Source organism: Daphnia magna, linkage group LG1, assembly GCF_020631705.1.
Source record: "Daphnia magna isolate NIES linkage group LG1, ASM2063170v1.1, whole genome shotgun sequence".
Lineage (NCBI taxonomy): Eukaryota > Metazoa > Arthropoda > Branchiopoda > Diplostraca > Daphniidae > Daphnia > Daphnia magna.
In genome coordinates this window covers 7,590,108-7,602,531 of record NC_059182.1, presented here as the reverse complement: position 1 = coordinate 7,602,531, position 12,424 = coordinate 7,590,108, and the positions used below count along the sequence as shown (strand labels likewise).

Here is a 12,424-nt window from a genome sequence, read left to right as displayed (position 1 = left end):
ATTTGATCAAGATAGTTTTCAAAGGGAAACACATTTACGTCGTTAAGTGAGGCTTGGCAAAAGTCACAGTCATCTGTAAGGTGAATAAGGTTATGCAAATTAAATACAAGATGTTGATCGCCATAAATAACGCAAAATTGATGAACGTATTTCCTAAGACATTGGTTAGCAAAAGAAATTTGATTAGAGCTTGGGGAAGGAGACAGCAAAAGACGCATTGCTAAAAAAAAATACAAGAAATGATGATACTTTTCTTCAGATAACAATTCTTTCAAAATGACCAAACCTGTATAAACAAGAAACGTCCGAAATTTAGTTGCCTTCCACCGTCCTAATTCTTCTGATGAACGGCCTTTGCGATTAAATTCACTGGAAAGATATTTCCTAAGAGATTCAATCAAATAATTTACTCGAAGAATTTGTTCGTCTGTTAGTTTGTGGTTCTTATCATTTTTGCAATATCCATCTTTTAAAATAATGGTTAAAAAGCGTTTAAATGTTCCTTAACAGACTAAATGCATATAATCAAGAGGAAAAGACTTCACAATGTCAATACCAAGATTCAAAAGAGGTGAACGTTCCTTGTGATGTCGTTTATCTCGTTGTCCACGGAAGCTTGCGTCAGTCCTGAGCCGTGCATTTAATGATTTAAATACACGACGTCTCATTTTTGTTGTTCCCACAACATCACATCTTTCACAGCCATGAAAACTTGTGTGACCAACTGTTCCCCTAACAAATGCTCGAGCAGGTGCATCACAAATGAATGCTAATGATTGCAGCAATACAGTTTCCTCATTAATTTCAATTCCATTAATTTCAATGTGTTTAAGTTCCTTAATTAATGGCTCGAGATACAAATTTTAATCAGGTGGTTTCCCGCCATTCCCACAATGTATAGAAACTGGAAATGGGCTGCTATCATTGGGATTCTTAACCCTACAAAGAATTGGCCAGAAAACCGTCTGACGACTTTTACACAACGGGATTCCGTCAATACTGATTTGTAATTCAGCACCAGCTGATCCAAGAAGGCCAGATTTCAGTTTACGATCAAGACCTTTGATTAACCCAAAATGTTTAAACGATGTGGAACAAAGCTTTGTCCGAGGAGTCTTTAAAATAGTTCGTCGATCCTTATAAATTTTATGACCTAAACTGATAAGTAAATTAGTAATTGATCTTACAGCAGCTCCTGATAGACGATGTTTGATAGCAATTGCAGCTACTCTGTTTTCCAAACTCTCTTCTTCGTCTATGAACTCGCCATCTTCCTCAAAACTGCTTTCCATTTCACTTAATTTTTCGTCTTCATTGTCTCCCGAATCGTCTTCATTCTCTCCCGAATCGTCTGATTCACCATAATCTTGCTCATTATCAACTTCACAACATGACGTGTTAACAAAATCCACAAAAACAGCATCAACATTTTCTCTGTCACAGTCGCTTACGTTGGATGCTGAAAATAAACTTTCACGAAATTATTTTACGTCCCTGTATAATGAATAGCGCCTTGCGCAATCTGAACGCTTCATTTTCAGGTATATAGGCAACAAAAAGTTTCACGAAATGTCTATGCTTGACAAACAATCACTAAATAAACTGTTGTTCCGCGAATAATTTTCCCGCTTTTATATTGCAGAGAAAGATAACCAATTTGCGCCATCTATTACAGTTTATAATAGACTTAAGCGTTATGTAACCCTTACCCTCAGGGACAATATAAAGAAAAGAATTGAAAATCATTAAATTCTTTATTGGAATCGGAGATGCAGAAAGAATATATTTGAAAACGTAGCAAGTTAATTTAATAACACGGAATACAGAATTTGTTAATTAAATTATCAATTTCAGATTTCCCGTTTACCACTTAATTTTTTTTCCTTGAATCCTTACTTCCATTCAGCCAATTTGAAATATGTTTTTGAAAAAATTTCTCATCCAACTCAGATTTCGGAAAGCTTTCCCAAACTGATTTCTTTAATAATTCACAAATATATGTAGTGTTAAACGCGAGTTTGTCACCGTCACCATCTTTAGTTTTTACTCCCAAATAAGTAAATTTCCTTGCTAATTCAAGAGAAACCACGGATTTTAATATATTAATCGTGAGTTTTTTTTGCAGTCGAGCCTCCCTAAAGTTTGAATGCCCTTCTCTGTTTGGAAAGAAAAAAAAACTATTTAAAATAATTCCATTGAATACCCTTAATTTTTACTTACTAAATACTCAATCGTAATGCATTTATCAGCAATCGCATCCTTGATTTCTCCTAGAAATTCAGTCATTTCATCTACTGAGTTTAGCGGTAGTTTTGACAGCATCCTGGCAACATGCTCCGATTCTGATGGTCCAGCGTTGTTTACGCCTGCTAGTTTTCTTGTGATGTCTTCCATTTTTTGATCCAGCAATTTCAAATGTCTCATAGTGTTTCCTTTGCGCCGCAATACCTCGTTTAAGGTGGATTGCATTATCGGTAATAGTTTGAATAATTTAAAAATAGAGTCTTGGTTGACTTCTATTTGAAATTTTTCACCCTCACTTCCTTCCTGTGACTCATGCTGGGGAGCAGCTTCACTCTGCTCTTCATGAGATCTGAACTCTAGTCGAGATCTTTTTTCTATACACGTAATACATGAATTCTTCTTTAATTGTGTAATTTATTTACAAGTTTATTTATTGTTACTGTGAATATATGTTTTAGGTGTGCTAGATAAATTGGATGCAGAAATCCTGTCCCGATCATTCTCAGCAAAATTAGTTTGTTGTTCCACATCACTAGCTTCTTCATCATTCATTTCATCTTCTCCGTTGTCCTTTTGAGGAAAGTATTCTCTGTTTGAATCCAAGCTGTATCTGCTACCGCTTGAATGCATGGGTTGAGCATATGCATCATCATCACTAGGACTAGGTTGAGGCTGTGATGGTGATGCATCAAACATATCTATCGCAATCAAATAAATCATCTAATTCATGCACTAATTTTAATTTAGATTTTACCCGGTGACAATGATGGTTTGGGATTAGATTTCATTCCAGCTTTTGACACGGATTTGGCTGAAGAATTCACTGAAGCTTTGGCTGAAGAATTGACTGGAGCTTTGTCTGAAATTTTTAATGCGGCTTCAACTGCGGCTTTGCCGGTAGGTTTCGATGTTTTTTTCACTAATTGTTTCACCATTTTTTTAATGCTGGATTTTCTGCAGGTTTAGGAGTTTTATGATGGTATTCATTAGAAAAACTTGGCAATGTAGAAACTGATCTTCTGTGATAAGTGGCCCTGCCACTTGGATTTGGCGGACGTGGACAGGCTTGAGCCTCACCAACGACTGGCCCGGAACTGCAATTTCCAAAATTAATCGGCCTTTCCCTTCCACGACCGATCCCCGAGTGATTACCGGGCTGTGATCTTGTTCCTCGGTCATCTCTATTCATAAGTTCTATTGGTATGTAATGAATATTGATTCAATCATGATTGAATGTCTTTTTGAATAACAGTAACTTATTATATTTACCTTTGTTGTATACAAGTTCTTCGGGAGATGGATTGGTTCGAATAGTCTTATGCTTTGGTGAAGATTCTGGTGAATATCTACTAGCTGGTTTCCTGCTGCACTTTTCCACTTGGTTTCCATTCGGCATGTTGGAAGTAATCAGTATGGATTTATGGAACTAAAAATTCAACTGAAGAACATGATGGAAACTAAGAGGGTGTGAGTAGGGGGGAGTAGTATGTAAGTAGGGTTGCCAGCTTAATTAATTTGTCCTGCATCTTGTTTGCCGAGGGGCAATAATTCCCCTTTTATTGAAACAGCCAAAATTTCACCAACAAGTGACGCAATTGGCCACTCAAGTAGAGCAGCGTCTCAAATGGGCAGTGGGAGCGAATTCCAGTCTTCCCAAGGTATTTCGCAACGATTGCTTGACCGTGACCAATTTCACTTGATGTCATTACATTGTTATCAGGTTCTCAATGAATTCCCCGAACTCCATAACAAATGCTTCCATCGGTTACAGTCACTTTCTTCACTGGCCACTGCTCTGGCAAGTGTCAGCAGTGCTATTTTGCATTGCGAGTCTTTCCGCATGAGAACTCCAGAGGCACTTGCCGTAGACTCTACTTTTGTTCAAGTAAATTATTCCTTCTAATTATTTCATCATGATCAATTTTTGGACGATTTTTGGACGAACGATTGGATTGATGATCTGTTCTTGTAGTTGCTGTCTCAATGTCCAGACGTTTGCTTGCTGAAGGTTTGCGGTACCAATTGACGGTTGACCAGTTGACCTACGCCGAAGTACGATTAGCCCAATGTATCAATGTAGGAGAATGAGGAACCACTGAAGACTGGATTAACCAGACAGAAAAATTTATTTCTGGCAATAATAATAGATAAATTGCCATAATTTTTGAATGTAATGCTTATATGTTTTTGTTTATTGTAGATAAAATCCTCGCATCTAAAGATCGGATGAATAAACTGGTGTAGTGATGGCAATACTAGGTAGTATTACCTAGTTTTACCTAGTTTTTTTCTCTACTTTTACCTAGTTTTTTGTCCATTTTTCTACCTAGAAATTACCTAGTAATAGTAATACCTAGTTTTTTAAAATAATTACCTAGATAATTTTGATTTTTATGCAGCGTTATCAAAATAATGGCAACGATGTTTTTTATTCATTTTTATGTGACGCACTTGATATTTCTTTGTGCAGCCTATAAAATCGAAGTATATGGTAATTTTTTATTTGGTATGAGTACTGCAGCTTACATTTGATTTTTTGAGAAATTAAACATTTTTGAAGAACCTAGTTTAAAAGATGTACCTAGTTTGAATTTTGAAACTAGGTACCTAAATAACTAGGTAATTACCTAGTTAAAAATTTTACCTAGTTTTTTTACTACTTTTACTAGTAACTAGTACCTAGTTTTTTCTTGCAATTACCATACCTAGTTTTTGCGAAAACGAGTTGAGGAGTTACATGAGTTGAACCCCATCATGCAAAGTCAATTGGCCGTTCACCACCAACTTATATCGGATGTGCGCTCCGTATTGAAAAGCATGGCTAAAGTACATAAAGCTTTACATAATTTTGCTGGGACAACAACTAAATAATACTTTTTCTAAATGTAGTGTGAAATGGGGGATGGATCGGTTTCTCAATATTTGGAGAAGCATCGCCAGTTTTCGGAACGTTGTTCGTCAGTAGTCCGTCGTTTGACCGCTAAAGATTATGATTTTAAGAAATGTAAGTGGTGTATAAACATGCAATGCGTGTTAAATACACATTTTTAATGTAAATTGTGAGTTGAATTATTGAAACGACGGATTTGTGGGATGAATCTGTAAATAGTGTGTAGTACAAAGACTGTGGTAACAAACATGTTTTACAGATTTTGTAAGTAAGGTTTGTCACAGGCCTGTATGACAGTCTGTAAAATTGTTTCACTCCAAACAATTTACAGACTCTCAAAAACAGATCTGTAACAGACCTGAAACAGAGTCTGTGTGCTACCTGGGTAAAAGCACATCCATTCAATCTCTTGGGGGAACGCATGTAGTTTGTAGTAAAAATATTCCGTGAAATATGAGAATAAGAAATCTATTATATCTATGATGTGATTCCATACTTTTGAAATCAAGCAGCGTGCCCTTTATATAGTTTGAAAGGGTTATTTCGTAATCCTAGCTTATTTTGTACTTCTTCGGACGACCTAGTTATTTAATTCCACAAGACGTCACATGAAAATAGCCCTCTTCTTCTTCATCGATCTGAACAGGAATATGTAACATATCTCGTATAAGTGTCGCTACGTTGTAAGGTAAATGATTTCGAGACAAAATCTCTATTGCTTCCGCTCGAATCACATTTCGTAAACGAAAGGAATGGACCATCTGTTCGGCAACGGACTGTGTTCCGTTAATTAACGCGACCAGTTGTCCGTTGAACCATTCCGGGATGAAAGTTGAAGTCGTTCATAGGCATCCCCAATCGATAACACTTTGACTTAAATGAGTCAATAGATGCATATTAAATCGAATATGTTTTTCCCCGTAAAGGACAGCAGCTTGGAGTACGAAATGCCGGAAAACAATTTCCGTTTCTTTCACACGTTCCAATGACACATTTTCTTGGAGCAACACTTGGAGACCGTAGACTAAATTAAAAAAATGACCATAAAATTCTTTGGGAAGAAGGCCTTCTAGGACAGAAAAATAATAAAGTGAAAAGGCTCTCAATTCAGCTGCCTTCCATAGAGCGATTTCTTCTATTGAACGAGATATACGTGTTACTTCGTATTGTGGTTTTACTTCAAGGATCCTTTCATTAAGTAGTACCCGCTTCGGACTGTCTAAATACCACGGCTCATTGGAGTGGGAAGTATTGGTCCAAAGGCCAATAAGCATCTTGATGACACCCTGACATACACAATGAAGGTAGTCTGGAATCTGTGCCTTAATATAGTCAAAATTGGAAATTGCCATGAGGGGCGACGGGCCTTTGATTCCATTGAAAATTTTACCACTACGTAGCACAATCTAAAAAAATAACGATTCTTATTAGAAAGTTTAATGGCGTTCACTAAAGCTGTTAACTACATCAAGATCGGCGTTATGCTGTTCCAGCGTTCGTAAAGCAAAAGAAGTAAAGCCAGCGATCGGTTCAGGATAAATTCTTGAAGTACCTTTTCCTTTTTTTGATTTGTCGGCCTGTAAGCAAGAAAAACGAAATGATGTTAATACTAAAAACAAATTGAATTTTCAACTATGATAATTAATTACCAGGATGCAAACAAAAATCGCATCCATTTTCCTTATTAAACTAAATACAATTTTAAAAAACTGTTCGGGCCATTATGTCTGTTGTCAACACAACTGGTTTCACTAAAAATCTTAATCCCCCATAATAAATTCCAGAATTTCCAAGTTGTTCTATCTTGTTTAAAGCTGCCTCGAGAAATGGGCCTCTTAGCGACCTTTTATTCCCGTACCAAAGCGACATTAAAATCATATTTGATCTTCTAGAGCAATAGGGTGATTCATTTATCACGGCCATAAAAGGCCAAAACTTAAACTTGCTAGATTTAAAACACTGGGATCCATCAACGCTGAGTTGGAGAGTGATAACACGTTCAAATTCCGATTCTCGGTGAACATTTTCCATGTAGCAGCTACCAGACTGAAGGTCTCCCCGAGTCGATCCATCAAAAGTACTGACTTTGTTCCACTTATCTGCCCCTCCGTTTTGCAAAAAGTATTTCAGTTTTTCTTCCACCGGGAGGATAAGTACATAACAGCTTCCAATTAGCTTGTTATACGGGTGGTCACAGGGTTTTAAATTTTTTGTTGGAAATCCATTTTTACCCATTGAGGTTAGGACTGCGTCGCATTTCTTGTTCGTGCAAACGAATACTTTTTCAACATTTTTGGGTCGTAAATCTTAAAGCACTTTGCAGCAGATTTTATTTCTTCGATACTACATTCTGTTTTAAGGCTGACTACTCTTAAGTGATCTTGAAGGCATGCCTTTGACAGATTATATTTAACTTTGAACGCCAAGCAAATAATTGGAAGATAAACTTTTGGGTGGCATTCCTCTCTTCTGGAAACCTGTATTAATCAAATCATTAATAATGAAAAGTATCATAAATTTATAAAACAAAAATATTGTAGGAACATCAGCTGTCATTTGAGATTCAAAATTAAATTCTTCTATCAAGTCCAATTCAGTTTCCAAAGGTCCTTGACAGAGGCAACATTCGAGGAAGGAATCTCTTCCTTTTTCTGTAAAATAATAGTATATTAATATTCTATTAAACAATTGGCAGTTAGATATGTCACTACTTACATAACAATTGTTTTCTTCAACGCCACTCATGGCTTCAACCTCTATCGTATTACAATATAGTTGGGTAGGGGAAACCGGGGCTTATTGGGACGAGTTTTTATTATCTGATATAACTCACGATTGAGATGAGCTAGAAACAAATTTCTTTCGTTATTAAATGCACATATTCTAAATCTATTAACGCTATTTAAAAAAAAATACGCTGTATTTTAGGAGTAATTAATAATCAAAGAAATTTTCGGAAAATCGGTTGTTTCATTTATTCACGGGGGTAACTTGGGACAGGCCTGGGGTTACTCAGGATAGGGCCAATATCTCGTTACCTGTTTGATTTAAAATTCTAATAAAAATATTGTGAAGTATGTTATTGTGTAACAAACCAGCCAGTATATAGTTTGGCATGGTTTATTTAAATAATGATGAAAAATTTTGAGAAAGAGTTTTACACTATAGGAGTGACGAGATAAAAAGAGAAAATAAGGAAGATCATCATTGGAATTCTTTGTAATACGAAGAGACGGTTAGCAAAAATTTCAAAATTGTAGTGATTAAAACTGGGATACAATATTATTTGCCAAAAACTAAGGAATGAAACTAACGATTTTACATATCCAGCCGCGGATTTGCTTTACTCCGACGACCGGAACGCGTAATCATTGTTGCTGTAAGATTTAGTTCAGCCCGTGACTGAACTTACCTTAGTAAAGATGAAAATGTAAAGATGAAAGAAAGAAAACACGGGATCACTGGCTGTTGTCTTGATGGTGTGAGGTATATTCAGTAACTAACTGCCCCTTGCCCTGTACATTTTCCGGCCGGTAGGCCGAGGGGCGAGGCTACACAAAATAAATTTTGTACATGGTGGCCTCCTAGCGAGGGCCACCCAAATCATATGAAATAAAATGTGATGGAAGTCGCGTCCGTCTTCCAGCTCGTGTTGTCGGATGTTGGGAACGAGGTATATTCCCAACACACTCCCCACCAGAGCCCGTGGTCCACGGCTCTTCCTGCTCGACTGGATCTGCGGCGGCCACGGGTGGAGTTGCTTCTTCTGGTTCCAATTCCAGCTCTGGCGTAGGTGGAATTTCGACGTCGTCCGGCTGATCCTCACGTAGCTCTAAGGGGTGTAACTATTGAATGGCGCGGTTGATAAAGTTCCCGTTGGGCGTCTTGACCATAACCGAACGGATCAACCCGTCTCTGCTAGTGATTAGCACCTTCACTACTCCTATCGTCCACATAAGGCGCTTGGTGTTGTCATTGTGAATGATGACAACTTCCCCTACCCGGATCTTGTGGCCGGGTCCTCCTTTACAGTGGAACTTGTCGATTTGTAGAAAGTAGTCCGTCACAAATCGTTCACAGATATCGCTGACATACTCCCTACGTTGACGATCCATTTCCAGCAGTTTCAAATTGGTTGCGTCGGGAGCCTTGAGGTTTTCGGCTGGCTCCGGCGGAGTGCAGTTCGAACGCCTATTGTTGAGAAACTGGTTCGGGGTGATGGGGAGCGGGTCGTCGCTCCCTTCTGCCACGTAGGTGAGGGGCCGTGCATTCACCACGCTCTCGGTTTCAATGAGACAAACCTCTAGCTCGTCGTATTCCAGACATGCACGACCATTGGAGTGCCTCAACAAATCCTTCATCGTCCGCACCATGCGCTCCCAGAACCCTCCCCACCATGGGGCTAGGCTGGCCGAGAAAATCCATTTAGTTTTCCGCATTGCCAGAAGGTCATGCTGGGTCGGATCTTAAGACTTTCAAATGTTTCAAGACGCATCTAAATGTTTGGGCATTGTCCGAATACATGATGGAGACGCTACCCCTCCTGGCGGAAAATCTTCGAAATGCGAGGAGGAAGTCGCGCGCGGACATCGTTTTTGTTAGCTCCAGATAGACGGCCCTCGTTACAGCACAAGTAAATAGGCAGGCATAGCTCTTTGGCTGTTTAATTGTGCCTTTATTTTTGGCTGAGGATTCGTCCAATTGGAGGTTTTCTTCGTTTTCCTCCGTTCGTTCTGTGGCTGGAGGTTCTTCAATGGGCTCCATCGCTGGAGGCTCTACCGTAGGCTCCAAAGCCGAACCATCCGTTGATGAGGGATCCGTGGAGGATGTAGGATCCGGTTGCTTGCGTTTCTTACGCAATATTGGGTGTTTGTAATACAGCGGCCCTGCGAAATCAACACCCGTGATTTCGAAGGCTTTCGCTTGTTTCAGTCGATTAATCGGAAGAGGTGTAGCTATTTCTCTGAATGGCGGTGAAGATAGCCGTTGGCACTTGACGCAGGCGTGCCAGACTGATTTGGTCTGTTGGCGTCCTTTGATTATCCAAAAACGTTTTCTTAGATCCGATAGGGGGGTTTTAAATCCAGCGTGTTTTAGCGAGACGTGTCGATCTTGGATGATTAGTTTGACGACTGGATGTTGAGCGGGAAGCAAGATGGTGGGTTCAATCTCCCTGTCTCTTAGCGCTAGCTCTACTCTTCCTGTTATTCTAATCAACTTGTCTCTTGCGTCCCACACGGGTCGGAGTGCGGCAGTTTTCTCCTTATGGTGCGGTTGCCGCCCTTCTTGCAGATCCTGAAACGTCTTGGGAAAAGCTTCTTTTTGGAGCTGCCTATAAATAAGTAGCTCCGCCTTCGTCAGTTCCTCTACTTTTAGATGTTCTACCATTATCTGTTTTCCGTCTCCTGTCTTGATTGGAGTCTTCACTTGTGTGGCGTTTGTGGGGCAGTTTTTGGAGGCGAATCTCAGTATCCAAGCGGTTCTTCTGAGTAGTCGATTCCAAGACGGAATTTGATCCAGATGCCATTCCACTGAAGTGGCTGGCTCCACGGAAGCTACCGACATGGTGAAGGTTTTCGATTTTGCTTCCGCTTCGATTCTTTATGGACACTGGGTTCTTCTACCTCGGGCGTGGAATCCGGCCATTTGGTTTCGTCTTCTTTCAGCCATGATGGTCCGTTCCACCATAGCTCGGAGTGTACCAGCGTTACGGCTGGCGCTCCCCGCGAGGCGAGATCTGCAGGATTTTGGACGCCTGGACAGTGCCCCCACCAATTTGGGCCAGAAAGTTTCTTAATAGCTTCGACTTGGTTCCTGACGAATGGTTTCCACCTGTTGGTGTCTCCTCGGATCCAGCTAAGTGCCACTAGAGAGTCAGCCCAGAATATAGTTCGCCACGGTTCGATGTGGAGAAAGTTCTTGAGTTTTTCTCCCAATCGTGCCGTCAGAAGTGAGCTTAATAGCTCCAATCTTGGTAAGGTGACCTTTTTCTTTGGGAGAGGCGCCACTTTTGTCTTGCTAGCAAGAAAATGGATGACTGTGTCGCCGTTTTTGGTTTGTAGCCTTGCGTAGGCAACGGCTCCATAAGCGGCCTCGGATGCGTCGCCGAAGACATGAATTTCTGCATTTTGTTTGACCCTTTTCGAGTAGCCTATCCAACGTGGGATTTTTAAGTTGGCAAACTCATTCAACCCAGTCATGGCTGCTATCCATGTCTTCCGTATTTCAGGAGGCGCTTCCACATCCCAGTCAATTTCGGCTTCCCAAAGTTTCTGGTAGATTATTTTCAGCAGGAGCGTTGTGGGTGCTAAAAACCCAATGGGATCGAATACTCTTGCCGATATTCTTAAAATATTTCTTTTGGTCACTAGTTCTCCCAATTTCGTCGCAGCTTCGATGATAGGTGCGGGATCGAATTGGAAGGTGTCGAATTCGGTATCCCATCGAATCCCTAGGACCTTAGACTGACCTTCTTCCCGTTTCTGAGTGAAAATTTTCACTATGGGGTTGATGAGCCCCTTTTCACTGAGAAATTTGCGAACTGTTTTGTCATTGGTTACCCAACTTCGCATGTTGAGTTTTGCCTCCTGGAAGATGGATTTTGTCTCCTGTATCCTGGTTTTAGCTGTAGAGATGTTGTCGGCGCCTCCAAGGTAGTCGTCAACATAAATTTGTTCCTTTAGCTGTCTTACTGTGGTGGAGTATATTGATTCCATGCCGTCTAGGTGCTTGTTTAGGGTAGCTCGCAGCAAAAATGGGCTGGAGCTGAGCCCAAATGGGACTCGTTTCCCCTTGTATGCCACTAGAGGCGAATTTGGCGTTTCTGGCTCCGTGATCCACAGGAATCTGACAGCTTCGGCGTCTTCAGGATGCAGGGCGATGTTTAAAAAAGCTTTTTCGATGTCTGCTATCCATGCGATTTTGTTCAAACGGAATCACATTAAGACGGCTAGCAGATCGGGGTTTAGGTTCGGGCCGGTTTCCAAGACATCGTTGAGGCTTGGGCCATACTTCGATTTTGCCGCCCCATCGAATACCGGTCGAATCTTCGTGGATTTTTTGTCCTGTCGGATGACAGGATGGTGTGGCAGATAAGTGTGGAGTTCTTCGTAGCTCTGGTCTGCCTCCTCTACGAAGTTTTGGACGCGAAGCTGGTCTATTTCCTTATGGTAGGCTGATAGAAGCTCTGGTGTTCTTTTGAGTCTTTTCAATAGACTCTCCCGTCTTCCTTTTGCCATCAGGAAATTCTTTTCTAGCCTCCATTTGTCCGTCTTCCACGGGATTGGGGTA

The 12,424-nt window shown here is 40.3% G+C and overlaps 1 protein-coding gene across 1 annotated transcript; it reads right to left on the bottom strand.

Moving 5' to 3' along the window:
* Positions 1–2,205: 2,205 nt before the first annotated feature.
* LOC123474565 lies at positions 2,206–3,762 on the bottom strand. The gene is given in 5 exon segments (XM_045176780.1): positions 2,206–2,618; positions 2,685–2,942; positions 2,999–3,178; positions 3,181–3,438; positions 3,514–3,762. Coding segments are annotated over 5 exon segments (1,236 nt in total). The 5' UTR covers positions 3,641–3,762.
* Positions 3,763–12,424: the final 8,662 nt, after the last annotated feature.